General features: G+C 46.7%; 1 protein-coding gene across 10 annotated transcripts in view; it reads left to right on the plus strand.

Annotated features, from left to right (window-relative positions):
- The window catches only part of Mtmr14 (myotubularin related protein 14), a 43817-nt gene that overhangs the window by 5868 nt on the left and 18713 nt on the right, over positions 1–19236 (plus strand). For 5 of the 10 annotated variants that reach the window (XM_052174508.1, XM_052174510.1, XM_052174514.1 and 2 more), the window contains 7 exons: positions 6264–6372; positions 9821–9896; positions 10192–10252; positions 11902–12024; positions 13088–13161; positions 17823–17893; positions 18373–18447. In XM_052174508.1, the coding sequence (XP_052030468.1) occupies positions 6264–6372; positions 9821–9896; positions 10192–10252; positions 11902–12024; positions 13088–13161; positions 17823–17893; positions 18373–18447 (589 nt within the window). Of the gene's footprint in view, positions 1–6263; positions 6373–9820; positions 9897–10191; positions 10253–11901; positions 12025–13087; positions 13162–16151; positions 16892–17822; positions 17894–18372; positions 18448–19236 lie in introns of those variants that run through there. The other 5 variants (XM_052174511.1, XM_052174509.1, XM_052174517.1 and 2 more) reach the window with 4 other exon arrangements.

A 19236-nucleotide genomic window follows, 5' to 3' on the forward strand; every position in this document is an offset into this window, starting at 1 on the left:
GAGAACTCACTCTGTAGACCAGGTTGGCCTTAAACTAACAGATCCGCCTGCCTCTGCCTCCTGAGTGCTAGGATTAAAGGTGTGTACTACTGCCGCTAGACTCCCCCTTTTTTCTTTTTGAGATGGGATCTTGGCTAAGGTTTTCAGGCTGACCATAAACTTAGACTCTTCTTGCCTTACATAGCTAGAATCACAGACATGCCCACATGCCTGCTTTAGAGTTTGTAGTTAGTTTTCACTAATTGCATGGTCGTTATATTCTATCGAAGTGACATTAGTTGGCAATGAGTATTTGCTGAAAGGAAGAGAATTTGGGTATAATTGGATAGGAAGAAATATGACTGCATGCTTACATGTTACGGTGACACAAATAGACTGAGTTAGACAGGCTGTAACTCAATTCAGAAAAGTTAAGAAACCTCCGCAGTTCTGTCCGGGAGGGCCAGAGGGTTTGCTCTGAATGTTTGCTGAGCTGCCTCTGTGTGGTGGACCCCTAGAATCCAGTAGGTGATGTCCCATTGGTGAAATCTTCATCCTCAGGCCCAGGCCTGGTGGGTGTAACTAAGCATTGGCAGTTACAAAGAGCCCTAGCTAGGGGAAAGGACAGGTGAGGTTACTGATTCACTCTGGAAGCTGAGGCAGAATCACTGTGAGTTCCAGGCCAGCCTGGGCCATAGTGTGAAATGGTCTCTCCTACCCACCCCACCCCCCAAAAATCCAGGGCCAGTGAGATATCTGAGCAGGTGAGTGGCACTTCTTACAGTCCTGACCCCCTGAAACCATGTTTAAAAGTCAAATATGAGTGAGTACTCAACACCTGTAATCCCAGAACACCTGTAATCCCAGAGCTCCTATAGCAAGGTAGGAATGAGGACAGGAGACTTCACCAGAAACTCAATTATGCAGCATTATGGCAAAAATAATGAGAAACCTTTCCTTAAAAACAAGGTATTAGGAGAGAACCATGTCCTCAAAGTTATCCTTTGACCACCATGCACCATGATGTATGTATGCCTCCGTGTTCACATTCATTCCCCCTCCCTCCCTCTACAAATAAAAACTATGTAAAGAGCTTTAAAAAAAGAAACAATCCTGATAGATGGTTGGTGGTGACAGCGGTGGCAGTGGCAGTATATGCCTTTAATCCCAGCACTCAAGAGGCAGAGGGCAGATAGATCTCTTGAGTTCAAGGCCAACCTGGTCTACAGAGTAAGTTCCAGGATAGCTAGGGCTACATAGAGAGACCCTGTCATGAAAAACCAAAGGAAAAAAAAAAAAAAAGAAAGCCCCACCACCAACTAAAACAGAAAATACTGTTGCCACACCAGTGCTGGCAAGCTGACCTCACCCCTCCATCCAGCACTCTTAATGGAGGCTGGCTGCTCCCTGCATACACGCCGTCTTCCTGCCTCAGCCTCAAGAGGAATAAGAGGAATGATTTGGTCATCTATAAACAAATCATGCTTTAAAAATAGTTTTGTGAGCAAATGATGTTCATGAAGACCAAAAACAAATTAAATAATTCAATTAAATAATACCCTCTATTCCCAAAGGAGGGGAATAGAGATTTACCTCAGGGACAGGCTCTGGGTTCAGTCCCCAGTAGCAAATAAAAAAATAGCAAAGGAAATCTCACTACTGGGTTTTAGATACAAATGTATAAGTATGCAGTGGTCATTCAGGTATGATCATAGCTAGTGAAAGATTAAAAACAGGAACTAGTGAGAAAGCAGAAACAGAACTGGTTGTTTGAGTAGTGGCTAGGCAGATAAACCATGATCTAGTGTAATAGAAAAGGGATGTTCTTACGCTAAAAGAACTTCAGAATCCAGGCATAATCGCAGTCTGTGGGAGGCTGAGGCAGGATTTTGAGCCTGAGGACAGTCTGGAGGACATAGTGAGAGACTGTCTTAAGAGCAGCAACACAAAATCAGTTCGGAGCCCTAAGTTCAGAGGTTAATACCTGTGCTGCTCCTATCTGTTGGTATGTGGTGGGTGTGCTTTTATGAGAAGGTCTCATACTATGTAGCACCAGCTGACCTGGAACTCTTGCTTCGGTCTTCTGTGCTAGCTTTTAGGAGAACTTGTTGAATGCAGCTTAGGAGAATCTGACACAAGGTTTTTGTTTTGCTTTTGGTTTTTGAGACAGGATAACATACAGCTCAACCTGGCCTTGAATTGTATATAGCATCAAGATGACTTTGAATTCCTGACCTTCCTGTGTCCTCCTCTTAAGTCTTAGGGTTACGAAGGTGCATTACCATGCCCAGTTCTGTTTTTATGACCTAAAAAAAAATTGTGAATGTAGTGTATGTGTGTGGTATAGGTGGATGTTGGCGGTGGTGCACGTACCTGTGCCAGGCACAAAGGCCAGAGAACATTGCATAGTCACCTAGCACTGTCTGCTTTATTCCTTTGAAGAAAGGCCTCTCCCTCAATGAGCGCTCTTTCCGGCTAGGCTGGCAGCCAGCAAACCTCATCGGTTCTCCTGCTCTGCTCCCCAACAATTCTGGGAGTACAGGGGCGCATGAGATCATGCCCAACTTGTTACAGGCTGTAGAATCCAAACTTAGGCTATCAAAATTATGCAGTGAGTGCTTATAATCACTGGGCAGCCCCCCTTTTTTTGAGATAGGGTCTCATATAGCCCAAGGTAGCTGTAAACGTGTAGTTAAGGCTTGAACTCCTGAGTTTTCTGCCTTTGCTTCCCATGTTCTGGGATCGGGTCCACAGGGAACTACTGGGAACTAGCCGAGAGGCCAGTGGACAGACAGTGCTGATGTGGCTAAGAAATGGGAATGGTGATCAGGTGGTTGGGGGCTGGGCACTGTGAGCTGGGCTGTACTCTCTGCTTCATAGCCCTAGAGTTTAGCTTTGTACTCGTTTTGGACTAAGTACCTTTATATGTCATAGAGAAACTAAGACAGGGAGAGCAGCAGCACAGCCAGCTTCTCGGCTGCAGGACTTGCTGGTGACCCAGTGCCATCCGGACTGTGGGTAGTTGACACAAGCACCCTAGCCCCATAAAGCTTGTCACTTTCCTCCTCCTACAAAGAAATGGCATTCTGTTAATAAAAATTATATCCTAAATCTGACCTCTTGGAAAAATATGCCACAGGGCAGGGGGCAGATCATCCACTCAAACCTCTTTGGTTCTTTTGGGTTTTTGCAGAGCAAAAATGGGTATGAGAAAAGCTACCAAGAGAGGGGCTCCATAGGAGGTGTTCCCTTCCTAACCCCTGACTTCTTATTTTTTATGATCATTAAATTAACTTTCACTTGAAAACATACTCCCTCAAACACACACATTTAGGTTCTGGGAATTGAATCTAGGGCTTCACACATGGTGGCCAAAAACCATCCTAGAACACTCTGTTTTTAAATTTTATTTACTGCTATGCCGTAAGATTTTATTTACTGCCATGTTTGTACGTGATGTGGGAGTTGGAACGTTCAGGTACAGGTCCCAGGGGAACCTTAGGGAGCCAGTTCTCTCCTTCCCTGTGTATATGGGGTCCTTGGGTTGGACTGAGGTGGTCTGGCTTGCATGGCAAGAACTTTTACCCACTGAACCATCTCACTAGCTCTTGTCATTTTGAAACTTGAGGTTTGCTAAATTTTGGAGGCTGACCATGACCTCACTCCATATCTCAGACAGAACTTGGATTTGTGAGTCCCCAGCTTTGCCCCTCCCTCCAAAGTAACTGAGAGCTCATGTAGGTGCTCCTAGACCTGGCATATGCTTTTGTAAAATATATAAATAAATAATAATAATGTATGCATATAATTATTAGCAATAATATATATTATGATAGTAATATATGGGTACACTGTAGCTGTCTTCAGACAGACCAGAAGAGGGGATCAGATCCCATTATAGATGGTTCTGAGCCACCATGTGGTTACTGGAATTGAACTCAGGACCTCTGGAGGAGCAGTTGGAGCTCTTAACTGCTGAGCCATCTATCTCTCCAGCCCTGTAAAATATATTTTAATGTTAGAAATTTTCATTTGTGTATACAGTGCATGTTAATTGTCCTGCCTCTCCCATCCCCCATCTTCCAGACCTCTCATCTGTGTCCCTAGCCCACCTCCCAACCTCTTTGTCTTTTTAAAATTGTTTTTCTTTTTAGTTATCACTAAATCCAGTCTGTTCCCATGGGTACAGGCCCGTCCATGGGATCATGGTCAGCCTCCGCTACCAGGAGCCACAGCCCTTAAAGCATCCGCCATTCTCTGCCAATAACAATCCTCAGCCAGGACTTCCCTGTCTAAGACCCCTGTCCCCCAAAACAAAAACCCAGCGTAGCAGTCTTAAAAACAAACTGGGCATGGTGGCACGTGCCTGTAGTCCTAGCTCTCAGAAGGAAGCGGGGACATTTCCAGCTTGAGGCCAGGCTGGACCACACAGCAAGATAGAGCCCAACATGACCTATGTAGGGAGGCTGGTTGAAAACAAACAAAAAGCTAAGGCAAAACACAAAGACATACCAACACATACCAGCAACAACAAAACCCATAGCTGTCTTCTGTTTGAGACAGGCTCTCCTACAGTCCAGGCTGGCTCAGGTTCCTGAGCCTCTCCCCTCCACTTCCCAAGTGCTGGAGTTATCGGACTGCAACACTGCCCAGCACTTCCACTGCAGTTCGAAGGCAATATATAAAGGCTCGTGTCTCCAAACCACGGCTTGAGATTGTAATTACTGTCAAGTGGAGACGTCTGAAATTGAAGTTGAGATTGGTTTGTAGGGTTTTTTTGTTCCTTTTTTTCCCCCCAAGATAGGGTTTCTCTGTGTAGCCCTGGCTGTCCTAGAACTCACACTGTAGACCAGGCTGACCTTGAACTCAGAAATCCTCCTGCCTCTGCCACAAGTGCTGGGATCAAAGGTGTGTACCACCACTGCCAGGCAAGTCAGGTTTTTAAAATTCATCAGAGCTGTTGCGTTCATGAAGTCACAGCACCTGTATTCGAGTTTCTCTGTGTGACTCTGGCTGTCTTGCCTTTAACTCAAGAGACCCGCCTGTCTCTGCTTCCTGAGTACTGGGACTAAAGGTATGTGCCACCACTCCTGGTTTCTTTTGTTTTTTAAAGATGGGGTCTTCAGTGACCTGAAACTCACTATGTCGATCAGCCTGGCTTTCAACTTATGGCCATCCTCCTGCCCTTGCTTCCTGAATGCAGAGAGGACAGGTGTATACCGCCAGCCTGAGGCTGTACTTGTATTATCTGCATTGCCGTCCAGCTTCCCATACAAAGGAGCCTCAGGTCCACGAGTGTTGCTAACCTACCTCTCCTAAAACAGTGTGAAGGGGAATGAGCCTGAGGAGCCCGAAGGGTCAGGCTGTGGAAGGGGGCTGAGCTTCCTGTGAGGCTGGCTCAAAGCTCGGGCCCTTAAGGAGAACACTTGCCTTCCTTCTGAGGACTCACTGTATGCCTCTGACTTCCCTGCCTCTTGTGTGTGGTGTATGGGTGTGAATGCTTCCCTGTGCATGTCTGTGGAGGCAGAGACCTGTGCAGGTAGCCGGGCTGGCTAGTGGGATCCTCTTGTACATGCACCACATACACTCCAATGCTGTTTGTTTTTCAGGGAAATGTTGTTTGGTGCTGGTGTAGCTTGCTTACGCTCATTTCCTTTTGGATTTTTTCATTTGTTTGGGTTTGATTGGGGATTTTGTATGTGGATCTTATTTTGAGACAAAAATCTCATGTTGTGACTCAGACTGGCCTGAACTCACTGTGTCATCCAGGCTTGCTTTGAGTTTATAGTAATCCTCCTGTCTCAGCCTTTTGCATGGGCTGAGATTACAAACAAGCACCACCACACCCAGTTCATTTAAATTGGCTTTCATTTTTTTTTCATTGGAAAAGCTCTGGAATCAGAGTAACTTGGATTTTGACACTTAGAATTAACAGGTTTTTTTTCTCCTTCCCCCCCCCCAAAACCTCATTATATCAATGATCTGAAATTTAGGAATAATGGCCTTTGCTAAATTTTCAGTGACTAAAACTTGGAATGATGGAGTACGCTTGTGGTCTAAGCACTTGGCAAGCTAAACTACGAGGTTTGCTACAAATTCAAGGCTAGCTTAGGCTACAGAGTTTAAAGCTAGCCTGGGTTACACCTAAATTCAAGGCCTGCTTCAGCTATGTAGTGGGATCTTCACAGGACTCCAGAGAGTCTTATCCATGTGTGGCTGCCTTTGCATCGTTGTGGGCAGACGCCTGTGTTACTCCTGGCTGACCTCTTCCTTCTGCTTGTTAGGTTTCAGAGCACTGTGCAGGTGAACAAGCTGCAAGACCTTATTCACCGAAGCAAGATGGCCAGGTGCAGAGGTCGGTTTGTCTGCCCAGTGATCCTGTTCAAAGGCAAGGTAAGGCCACTCACAGCATCATTGCTGTCACTGACTTTATGCAAATTGTAGAGCCTTTTTGATCTCTAACAGCATAAGACAGGGTACTTGGTTGTTGGAATCTCACAGTATGGGAAACAGGCCAAAGAAATAGACCATTTCTGACTGAAGGAAGATTTCAGCTAGGGAAGGGATGCAATACCAGGGCCTCCCTGCCCCATGCTGTAGAGTTAGAGTGCCTCGTTCACATCCTGGCTCTTGCTGCCTATATATGGCCTCAGCTTATTTTGCAGAGATTAAATCAGGTAATGTTCTGCTGTGTGTCCCTTCTTTCAGTCATGTGATTAGCCATGCACTTAATGAATGTGTACTTTGTCTCAGGACTTTGAGATATGTCATTCCTGTAAAGTAGACAAAAGTCCCAAGCCTTGCAGTTGATATGTTCAATAGGTCTGAACCTAGGGTAGCTCCGAAATGTGATCTCTCTTTACTTGTCTTACTGTATTTTGATTCAGAGTGGGTTAAAATAACTTGACCAAATTTACACAGCAAGAAAACTCAGATTTGAGTCAGGCATGGCAGTGTACCCTTGTAATCCCAATACTTGAGAGGTAGAGGCAGAAGGATCAGGGAGTTCAGGGTCAGGTTTGTGTCTTACACAGAGGAATGAAGAATACTTTTGTCCTGACCTCTGATGTAGACTTGTAAATGCGTCAGTGTGGGGGCATTGACATACTTTCAGCTTTGAGCTGAAGCAACGACCTGAGCAGAGATTTGTCACTTGGCAATACAAAGCAACTCCTGATTATTTATTTTTGAAAAACAGGGTTTTGCTCAGTAGCCCAAGCAGTCCTTAAACTCATAGCATTCTTTTCTGCCTCTCCTCCCCCCCCCACCCCCCAGTCCTGGGATATTCCTTAAGCTTCCGTCAGAGTTCACTCCCACTCCAGGATCATTTTAAGCCTCATGCCTTAGGAATGTGGCAGGTTGAAACTCTTTAACAGATAAGACTTTTCAGACCTACTCTATCAATGGATTATGAAATCCTAGCAACGTTCCTCTCATCAGGTCTCTGAAACAAGGAGGAAGAAAAGTAAAAGCAGTCCTCTTACCTCAGCCTAAGTGCTGGGACGACTACAGGCCCGAGCCACCAAGCTTAGCATTTATTAATGGGTGTGCATGTGCGGCCTGTGTGTGCACATAAGTCCTTAAAAGCTAGGGGCCAATGTTGTGTATCCTTTCCCTTCCTTTTCTGAGAGACATTAGAGCATTCTGTGCTGCTCCTGACCATATGCTGTTTTTACCTCATAGTGCTAGGCGTGTATGTAGATGTGCACAGTCACACCTGGCTGTTTATAAGGGTGCTGGGGACCCAAAAAGTTCTCATAATTGCACAGATAATTTTATTTTACTTTGAGACAGGATCTCACTTTGTAGCTCAGATTGGCCTTAACCACCATCCTCCAGTGTCCAATTCCAAATGTGGAGACTCCCAAAGATTTCAAGCCTGTGCTGCCACACCTAACAGTTGACAGTTTCTGTTGATTTATGGATACTTTTAGACCCAGAAAAAGTTGGGTAGCCCCTACCATAGTGCGTTCTGCTTAGACCACAGGCCGTGCAGCTCCAGCTCTTCTCCAGGGGCTTTTGGACAGACACTGTAGCAGGGATCGGCATATGTGCGTATGCTCTTTGGGAAGAAGCCACTCTGGAGGAGTCGTGGTCCCTGGCAGGGTCCTGGTGACTAAGGTGCTATGTTTGAGTTAAGCTCAAACACAGGAGAGCAGATGTGCAAACAGGCCTTATCTCCACGAATCCCTAGCCAGTTCCAGGTGCCTCTCACTCCCAGCAAGAGCTGGGCAGTTGACCTAGTGGGTCCTTCCACCCATTTCACGTAGAGCCGACTTTACTTCTGTTACCTTGTAGGACAATGAGGACCCTAGAGTAGACAGTATTTTGTAATCTTTCAGAAACCCACTTTATTTTTTTTTTTTAAGATTATTTATTTCATGTGTGAGTGCTCTATCTGCATGTACACCTGTGTGCCAGAAGAGGGCACCAGATCCCATTACAGATGGTTGCGAGGCACCATGTGGTTGATAGGGATTGAACTCAGGACCTCTGGAAGAGCAGTGCTTTTAACCGCTGAGCCATATTTCCAGCCCAGAAACCCACTTTATACTGTAGATTGAGGGACCAATTCAGAAATGAACTTCAACTGATCTGTCACTGTACATCTTCCATTTGTCTTAGTGCAGGTCTCCCAGCCTGCTGTCAAACTAAATTGGCTTGTTTCCATGTCACTAGATATTTCCCATTCCCCTCGACCGCCATGTCACTAGATATTTCCCATTCCCCTCGACCGACTACCAGATTTCAACAAACTATTTAAGTAATGGAAGTTTCTAGGCCAGCAAATGGCTCACTGGGTAACGAAAGGTGGCCACTGTACAAACCTGACTGCCTGAGACATACACAGCATGCAGATGTACACGAACAGTCGTTTTAAAGAGACTGTTGCCAAGCTTGGAGAACTCCAGCTCTCAGTGACCTCTGCCCTAAGGAGAAGGAAAGGGATAAGGAAGGAGGCGGGATTTACTTTAGTTGGTGAGCGCTTTTGCGCCATGTCCAAGGTCCTGGCTTCCATCTCCTGCAGCCCCTGTTTAGAGAAACAAAAACAAGTGGCAACCAAGTCATAGCCACTATTTTTCCTTGATAATTATAGTCCAAATTGATTTTGATCTCCTAGAGAACTCAGAGAGAGAGAGAGAGAGAGAGAGAGAGAGAGAGAGAGAGTGAGAGAGTGTATTTTTCTAATAGTCTCATAAACCCAGGCTGGACTCAAACCCACTATGTAACTCTGGCTGGCTTTGAATTTCTGATGCCCTGCCTCTGATCTTAACTGCTGAAATTACAGCCACATATTATCATGACTGCTTCAATAATTTCTTTTTTAAAAATTAAGATCCCAAGTATTTCTCTTTTAATTGCTTCTCTCAGTATAAACGTTGCCCTCTATGCTAAAAAGTTTCAAATAATAGGTAACAGGCCCTGGGAGGTGTGTGAGCTTGGGCCGGTTCCCAGCCTGCCCCTCATTCTACGACTGATACATCCCTTAACCTCTCTGAGCCAGCTCTTCCTTTCTCCATTACTGAAATAGAGTTGTCTTCCTACTGCCTGCCGTGCTTGCGTATGGCCTTGTGAGTTCAGCGAGAAGGTGGTGTCACCTCACAGCACTGTGCCTAGTACCTGGTATACATTGACATCCTCCAGGCTCTTACCACTGATGGAACACTGGTACCTTGAATTTGGGAGAGAGACCCCTTTGGTAGAGTCTGTAGACAAATAAGTTCTAAGCAGACTTCAGACTGGCTGTGGAGGTCTCTATGCTGGTAGGAAGCACCAGGCATCCTTAAGCTTTGCGTGCTTCAGAAGTTATCTGATCCTGAAATTGCTGTTTGTCTCCCAGCATATTTGCAGGTCGGCCACACTGGCTGGATGGGGAGAGCTGTATGGACGCTCTGGATACAACTATTTTTTCTCAGGTGAATATTGAATAGCCTTTTATGGGTCTAAGAATGGAAAACCTGGTCAGAGGGACTAGTCCTGCCTCAGGCACAGAGGTGTGAGGAAGAGGTGTGATGAGGCAGGGTAGAGGCCAGAGCACTCCGGGGCAGACACTAGGGACTCGCTTCTGAGACAGAGCAGATGGCCACACAGGTGGGCATGCGGCCCTAGTGGAAACATGAGGGCTGAGCCTGGGGAAGGTGCAGGTTGGCTCCACTTGGCCTAGCAAGGATGTCACCAGCTTCAGTGCTGACACACTGGTTTCTCTGGCAGGGGGAGCAGATGATACCTGGGCAAATACAGAAGATGTCACGGAAGAGGACTTTGTTCTTCGGTCAGTACGGTCACTGTGGGTAGGAGCTTGGGTCAGGGCTGGCTGGCTGGTTGGTGGCAGCCATGCCCCCTGGCAGTGGGTACTCATCTCTACTCTGGGTCCGGGCATCGGCTCTTTGCCCCCATCTTTCAACTCCGTATCTCCCAAATAGCACTTTTGAAGTCCACCCAGCAACTTCATTAACCTGAGCAGTCTTCAGTCAGGATCACAGCACATGATGACTTTAGGGCTTCTATGCTGTGGTCTAAAGCTGGCCCTAGATATTTGTCTTTGTTTAGAGCCCTACACAATGACAGGATGCAGCTAGTCTGCCAAGGGCAAGCCCGCCAGGTGTCACTCAGCACGCCTGGTTCTGAATTACAAGGTTGGGGTAAAGCTCTCATGTACGACTATATGCCACAATTGAATTTTGAGTCACATGACACCCTTCTTTTTTTCCTTCTGTGTGTGTGTGTGTGTGTGTGTGTGTGTGTGAGAGAGAGAGAGAGAGAGAGAGAGAGAGAGAGAGAGAGAGAGAGAATGAGAATGTGTGTGTATTGCAGGGGAAACAGCACTTGAGATGTTCTCATAAAACCACAATGGCTGACTCTACTTTTTTGGCTTTTTGAGACAAGGTCTCAATATAGTCAAGCCTGGCTCTGCACTTCCTATGTAGCCAAGGTCCTAGTCCTGTCACTATTTCCCAAATTCTAGAACTATAGTCATGCAGTACTGAACTCCTTTAAAGGGGAAAAATGGGTTGGTTTACACTCTGCCCCTTTCAAAGAGTTTTTAATGAAGACTACAAACTTTGTTCGTGTGGTTGGTGCCACATGAAGTCTTTAGGTGGCATCCAGCATCTCCTAAAATGCACACGGGCAGCCTAGGATGATGTGCTGCTCAAACTGTGGCTCAGCAACGTTGTTATGCCGGGTTCTGCCATTGGCTTTGACAGTAGTAGCTCTGGTCTATGCTCGAGAATGTTTGGCTTCCCCCAAGGTCAGGTGACGCGTGCCTTGGCCAGGTCATCTATAGCACACAGTTCTTAGTGAGGCAACTGACTGCCAGCAGTGACCAAGCAGCAGGCGTTAAAGACTCATTGTGGTCACTGTTAGCCCTTGTGCTGCTATCATACCTGTATGGACAGAGTAGCCTGAGTGTTTGAACGTTCCTCCTCCACGTCTCCTCTTCCTCCTCCGACCTGGTAAGCAGAAGGAATTCACTTACCTAGTATCTCACAATCAGTTGGTCAAAATCACACTAAAACGTCTTTATCGGTTAATGATTTTCAGTCTGTTCTCTCCATAAGGCATATGACTGAAAATGGTCCTAAATGGAAGGGAAAGAGGGAGGTGGAGATGAACTCTAATGGAAGGTTAAAGCGTCTGAGCCACCAGCTCGATGCCTTTTAGAACTGGAGATTATCTCGAGTCTTCTGGCTTAATGTCAAGCAGTGCAGAAAGCTCTTTCCCACTCTGGCTGCAAATTGCTCTTCTTTGAAACGTGTCCCAAGATAGGGATAATCTCTTGGAAAGTCACCTTCCTTTCCCCCCACCCCCACTTCTGAAGAATCGAACACAGGTTTTCATCTGTACTTCCTAAAATAGCTCCCTACCCCGTGTGTCTGAGTCAACCTGGTCTCAAGCTCTTTCTCTGGCTATTTCTTTCAGAAGTGGCGACACGCACCTTTTTGATAAGGTGAGAGGCTATGATATCAAGCTGCTTCAGTACCTGTCAGTCAAGTACATCTGTGACCTGATGGTGGAGAACAAGAAGGTGAAGTTCGGCATGAAGTGAGTACAGGGCATCTGGAAGAAGCAGTCTCGGGCTTTGTGGTCACAGTGTGCAGGCCTGGCCCACCGTGCATGGCCATCCCTGCATTGGTGGGTGTGTGAGGGCCGTCTGCAGCCTCTTACTGCATTTGCAACAGCCCTGTGCAGTAGGTTCTGATGTCCCTTCATACACACATGTGCTGGAGACCTACATGGAGGCCAAAGACTGGCATCACAAGTCTCCCCAGTCGGTCTCCACATGAGTTTTCAAGTCTTTCAGGAAGCCCGGGGCTCACCAATTCAGCCACCTGGCTAGCTAGAAAGCCAGGAGCTCCTCCTTTTTCTGCTTCCACATCACTGTGATTTCAGGTGTTTACAGCCACTTCCAGCTTTTTACATAGGTGCTGGGGATCTGAACCCAGGTCCTCATGCTGGCATAGCAAGCACCTGACCGACGGAGTCATCTCTGAGCCCCGTGGGGTTTTTTGTTTTTTTTGTGGGAGTTTTTGTTTTTTATTCTTTTTGTTTGTTACTTTTACTTTTGTTTTGCTTTTTTTTGTTGTTTTAAGGGTTTGGGGTTTTGTTTTTGTTTTTTTGAGATGTGGTCTTGAAATACAGCCTTGAACTCACTATGTAGCCCACACTGGCCCTGAATTTGTGAGGATCCTCCTAGCTCAGCCTCCCAAATCCTGGCATGACAGGTGTGCAATGCTCTCAGCTACATGTTCCCATGTTTAGGAGTGGCCTTTGGAGGTAGAGAAGTCCTTCCTACTGTCCGGCTCTGTCCCACCCTCAGGACCAAGAGTGGATGCGCCTCATGCTTCCATGGAGCTGATGATATGGAAGGTTATCCTCCAACCCTTGGGTACTGGTTGAGGCCTGCTGTTTTGTTAGCGTGAAAAAAGACCTCTCTTTCTGAGTTGTTCAGATGAGAACAGGGAAGAACTCCTAATTGTTTGCTGCTGAGGGTATCATTCCTAAGTCTGAAAGACAGCTTTTTAGCAAAAAGTTCACCTTAAGAAATTGTACCCCTCACTTGGGAAAGTGTGGTTGGGATACCATAACACGTGTTCCTGTCTCGTAGTGTAACCTCCTCTGAGAAGGTGGACAAAGCCCAGCGCTATGCAAACTTCACTCTCCTCTCTATTCCGTACCCAGGTAGGAGACCAGGGTCAAATTTTCTGCGCGTGTGTATCCTGGGAACATTCTGGGAGGAGCTGTATCCGGCAGCATGGACATCTGGGCCCCAGATCACAGAAGTCATGATTGAGGGCCAGAGAGGATCCTGCAGAGTCTTTTTTTTTTTTTTTTAATCTAGGGAGAGGTGGTCAGGATGGGATCTGACCTTGGCACTCATGAGCCACAACCTTGAAAACATTACTTCTCCTCTAAGCTTCAGGTCCTGTCAGGTAGCAGTTGGTACTTGGAAAAGTTTACCTCGGGGCTTTCTCATAAAGACTAGATCTTGCCGGGCAGTGGTGGCGCGCACCTGTAATCCCAGCACTCTGGGAGGCAGAGGCAGGCCGATTTCTGAGTTTGAGGCCAGCCTGGTCTACAGAGTGAGTTCCAGGACAGCCAGGGCTACACAGAGAAACCCTGTCTCAAAAAATAAAATAAAATAAAATAATAAAATAAAATAAATATAAAAAAATCCAAAAAATAAAAAGTAAAGACTATATCTTGCATAGCCATATGGCCTTTGCACATATGAGGAAATGGCATGTCTGTGCTCTGCTGACCACTATTGATGCTGCTCCGGCCCATGTGGTGTGTGCCTTCTCATGTCCAGAGCTATTTGGGGCTATCGCCCAGACAGTGCTGATTGTGGGACAGAAACCCTGCGCTGGCTGTCATCAGTAATTACACAGTAACCTCCCTATATTGCAGGGCACGTTGATTCTGCAGAGCCACTTTGCCTCTCTGTGACCAGGCTGTATTCTCACACTGGAAACTGGAACTGTGACACACTCCGGTTCCCCACTGTCCCTGCCTGCTCACTGAACATGAGCGCCAGCCATTGTGGTCACAGCAAGGAATGCCTTCCCCTCAAACCTCAACTTCTCAGCACTGACATCTTCCTCAGTCTGGGCTGGGACTTTCCGTCCTGTAGCCAATAGCAGGCTGCCATAGCCTCTCACAGAACTATGCAAGTTCAGCTGGCTCTTGTGAATGTTCTCATCAAACAGCAATGGTCCTCACAACATCTACTATGCAGTCTCGTGACACTCTTTTCCGCCAGCTCTGTGCTTGGTGTCCTGTGGTCCTGGGTAGGACTCCCTGCCCTTGCTGGAATAAGCCCCTCAACCTGAGAATCATTTCCCTCCTTTATACCATGGGAATAATGTTTTAGAATAAAGTGAGAGCCGGGTGGTGGTGGTGCACGCTTGTAATCCCAGCACTTGGGAGACAGAGACAGGCAGATTTCTGAGTTGGAGGCCAGCCTGGTCTACAGAGTGAGTTCCAGGACAGCCAGGACTACACAGAGACACCCTGTCTCGAAAAAAACCAAAACAACAACAACAACAACAAAAAAGAATAACGTGAGACCCAGAGCCCTGTTAGGCTCTGTAAATTATGGTTCTTATGAGGAGTTTGTGGGAAGAAAGACTCTTGAAACTTTCTCTTGCTTAAGAACAACGTTGGGCTGATGTAGGTTATAAAGATAGCACTGGGCTTGGCAATGCCGGATGCGTACTGAGGCAGAGGTTTCTTACTTCAGAAGCGCCCAGCCTTCACTTGCTGACCTTGCCTTCTGTGCTAGAGCCATCAGTGGCTCTGTGAGAGGCTAGGAAAGCACAGCCTCAGCTGCTCCATGTGATAAACTATGCTCCCTGAGGAGCAGGCATCAACTTGCTTATTTCTAAGTTCCAAAGAGGGCGTGGCTGGGAAAGGTAGTGCTACCCCAGGGCCTCTGTCCAGTAGCAGCTGTGCAGTGTGTCTTTGGTTGTAGTTTGGCAACTTAACTACAGAGTCCTCAAATGTTAACACCCTTTGTTATTTCCTAATAACCTGTCATTGAGGCCCAGTCCATCCAGCTTAGGGCTGAAGATACTTAGTATGATGTCTGCCTGAAATAACAAAATCAGGGGTACAGCTTCATTAAGAGTAAGAAGTAAAGGGGATAGGGGAGGGTTTGTGCGGGGCCAGGAGGAGAGGAGGGACTGCAATTGGATATAAGTGAATACATAAATTAATGGAGGAAAAAGTCTTTTAAGAAAAGTAAACAAGCCGGGTGTGGTGGCGCACGCCTGTAATCCCAGCACTTGGGAGGTAGAGGCAGAGGCAGAGGCAAGCGGCTTTCTGAGTTGGAGGCCAACCTGGTCTACAGAGTGAGTTCCAGGACAGCCAGGACTACACAGAGAAACCCTGTCTCGAAAAACAGAAAGAAAAAAGAAAAGTAAACAATGATCCATCGATAGAGCAAAATATTCCATAGTCCTAGAGAATAAGGCTTAGTACAGCGAACAGAGCACCAGGTACGAATAGCTATAATCCCAGTTCCCGGGAGGCAGAGGTAGTCACTATAAAGTCAGGTCTGATCTGTGCAGTGCAGTCAGGCCAAGGGGAGGAGCAGGATGCACAGTTATCTAGTTGATATTCCCAGGTATGCAGGGAAAAGTACTTACCAAAACTGAGCAGAAGTGTTGGCATAAACTCAAGATTGACCTGAACTTATTTCTATCAGATTTCTATGTACTTTGTTCATCTGATGATTTGAGAGGCGAGTACAAAGGACAAGCCAAAATGAGAACTCGCCAGACACAGCCAGCAAGAGTAAAGGCAGAAGAAGCACTTTAGTTACCATGCTTGTGTTCCTGGCTTTCTCTTCAGGCCTGTGTCACTTTATGAGACGAAATTGCTGTTACTGAAAGTCATGAGACACCTTTGGCCTTTAAGAACTGTCACTTGAGTCCTTTAAGAACTTCAAGGCTCGCAGGGGACTGAGGATAGTATCACTTTAGCTTGTACTGGAAATGGGCAGTGCTCCCATCTCTTCTTCACAGCATAAGAAGAGATGGGCCGAACTCTACTGCACAAGACTAATGTGTTCCCTTTGCAGTGTTGTGTTACTCGTGGTTCCGAAGCGTATTGTAATCATGATATCAGGAACTGCCAGGTACTATGTCTGTTTGTTTTAATTTTGTCAGTTTCTCACCAAAATAGTGTGTACATCATAGACTTAGTCCTAACTCAGCTTGGGGCCTGTGGAGTGGATCTAGCAGTCAGTTTAGAAAAGCAGAGAATTTCATGGTACCCTTAGAGATAATTGGGGTCTCCTCTTAGCCCAGGCTCACAAGCCTCAAACCCTCTGATAGTTACAGCTGTTCTTTCTCCTGCTAAGGCACCCTAGCAGGCTAAAGTATTATGGCTAAAGATTACCTCCTGAATTCTTAGTCCGTTTGGAGCCTGGGGTATTAGTATGTGAAATGAAAGCCAAGCTGGGCACCTGGGCTAGCACCCACCTTCCTCTCCTCAGTGGCCCTCTTTTGCCCTGAGGCAAGCTCAGACATCCCTGGGCACTCAACCTCTAACTTCTCACAGAATTAAGAATTTGCTACCTTCTAGAATCTCACTGGACCTGGTGTAGCCAAGCCATGCCTGCTGGAGTCAGCACATGTATTAGCTAAGGAACTCAAAAGTCACTTTAAGAAGTTGTTTCCCAAGTGCCTTCCCTTACCCTGTGACTTGATGCTACAGGAGCATCGAAAAGTGTTCATCTGACAAAGGCAGGCTGTGGCCCAAGGCCAAACCTCATCTGTAACCAAAGCCCACTGGCCTTGCTTGCAGAGCAAGAATTGACTAAGTCTGCTGTGGTGGTGCCCTGGAGGCAGAGGCTGGTATGGATCTCAGTGGGTTCAAGACCAACATGATCTGCATCCAGTTCCAGGTTAGCCTGGGCCACATAGACCCTGTCTCTAGAAAACGAAAAGGTAGGGCTGGAGATCTTTTTTTTTTTTTTTTTTTTTTTTTTTTTTTGGATTTGGTTTTTTTTCGAGACCGGTTTCTTCTGTATAGCCCTGGCTGTCCTGGAACTCGCTCTGTAGACCAGGCTGGCCTTGAACTCAGAAATCCGCCTGCCTCTGCCTCCCAGAGTGCTGGGATTACAGGCGTGCGCCACCACTGCCTGGCTAAATAAATACATCTTTAAAAAAATAAAAATAAAACAAGCCAAGAAGTTGGTTGGCACAAGATTCTGGTGATGTCAGTTATGCATTGCCATTTGAATGTTACAGGTACCTACCTGAGCAGCTGTGCAACTGACTATCCATGAAGTTACTCAGTTACACATGTGGGTAAAAACTTTACTTTGAGCTTGCTTCCAAAGCCTCTTTTCTGCCTAGTTCCTCCCTGTGTTGCCAAGGCCTCACCAGATAGTTTTTTGGGAGTTTGAATAATGAAGAAAGTACCTTTACCTGCTGCACTGGTAATAGTCATGTCAACTGAGCACTTGTTAGCTTGCAGGCATGGTCCAGGTCTCTGGAGTAAGGATGTGCAGTTCTCTCTGAAAGCTGTATAATTGCTGCACACATTTTCAAAGATGATGCCTCAACTTCCGCAAGACAGTGGAGCCTGCCATGACTGGGATTATAGGATAAAAAGGGACCTGCAATGAGAAAGGCATCACTAGTGCCCAGGGAACAGTGTTGGGGACAGGTGATGCCAGGAGCTTGCTCTGGCTGTTGATCTCACCCTTCCAGTCGACCTCAGCCTGCCCAAGGCCACTGGTTTAAAGGGCTGGGTGAGTTCTTGCACCTAGGGCTGTCTCAGGAGCTTTTTGACCAGGACAGGAAATGCTATAACTTTGCCTTCTTTTCCAGGCTGTGAATTCTTCAAGGAATATAAAGATCGGGATTACATGGCTGAAGGGCTCATATTTAACTGGAAGCAGGTATGAGTAACAATATTCAACTATGTTTCTTTGTAACAGGAGACCACAAAGAGCTAGTCATGCTCCAGGGAGAATAATACTACCCTTTTCTTTGTCATTGCCTGAACGGGTCTGTCTTCCCCTGCTGCTCGCATGCGTGTGAACACTTCACAGCACACCCTTTTCCTTCCTCTCCCTGTTTTTCATGGCTGCCTGGAAGCAGCGTTGTTTCTTCAGGTAGCAGGCCATGCGCAGGGAGCCTCCAGGGGCCTTGCTCTTGCTCTTGCTTCTTGCAGCTTCAAATTCTTCAGCTTCGGACTGATAAACTTCCTTCAGCCATAATGACCTGGTCGCTTTGCTTTTTAAGCTATTCCGGAGCATCCAAGCATCTGGCCCAGGAGGCACACACTGTGGAGGGCTTCCAGCTTCATAGCTAGGACCTGTTGTTGCCACGAGTCCATGTGCCGCTCACTTAGATCTCAGTGTCATTCTGTCCTTAGGACTACGTTGATGCCCCGTTGAACATCCCCAGCTTCCTGACTCAATCTCTCAACATTGACTGGAGCCAGTATCAGGTGAGGGCCTGAGCATGCAGGCACTATTAAGGGGGTGGTGTGACCAAGGGACTCTGTTTCCTATCCTATCCTTTGAGACCCTTGTGCAAAGCCGTGATGTTCTGACATCCCCCAGCCCAGACAAAGAGGAACTGCTTGTCTGTTGAATTGTCTTTTTGCATGTGCTTTTTTTTTTTTTTTTTTTTCCCAGACAAGATCTCACTGAATAGCCCTAGTTGACCTGGAATTCTGTGTGTAGACCATCAGGCCAGTTCAGAGATCTTAAAGGTGTGCACCATCACATACAGCACTCCTTACTGGCTTTTGACCTAGAGAGTTAGTTTTCTGAATGTAACTCAGTGATTTTCGTCCACTAGAGGGATCTATTTCCAGGGTACCTCACAAAGTCTGTTTTTCCACATCTGTGCTTAGCAGCTTTTCATTTTTCTTTTTAATGTGTTCTGTTAGAAGTGCAGAGCTGCCTGACCTCATTTGACTGCAGAAACCTTAAAGATGGCGCTGGCTCTCCACACTGTTTAACTATCGCAAGCTGACAGCTGCTGGGAGTCTCCCTTGCTGCTTGCCACTTGCCTGAGACAGGACGAGTAGCGCTTCTGCCACCTTTTCCAAGTGCTGTTCTGTTGCCTGGCTGCCCTCTTCTCTGCTCCCTCCTGTCTGGCTGATACCTTGCCCTTCAGGATTTGGCTCTGTGTCCACTTCAGGAGGACTTTCCTGGTTTGCCTCCTCTCCCCATCCCTGATGATTGGATGCTGGATCTACCTTCCCGTTAACCCCCTGGGTGTATCTATC

This window comes from Apodemus sylvaticus, chromosome 2 (genome assembly GCF_947179515.1).
Source record: "Apodemus sylvaticus chromosome 2, mApoSyl1.1, whole genome shotgun sequence".
Lineage (NCBI taxonomy): Eukaryota > Metazoa > Chordata > Mammalia > Rodentia > Muridae > Apodemus > Apodemus sylvaticus.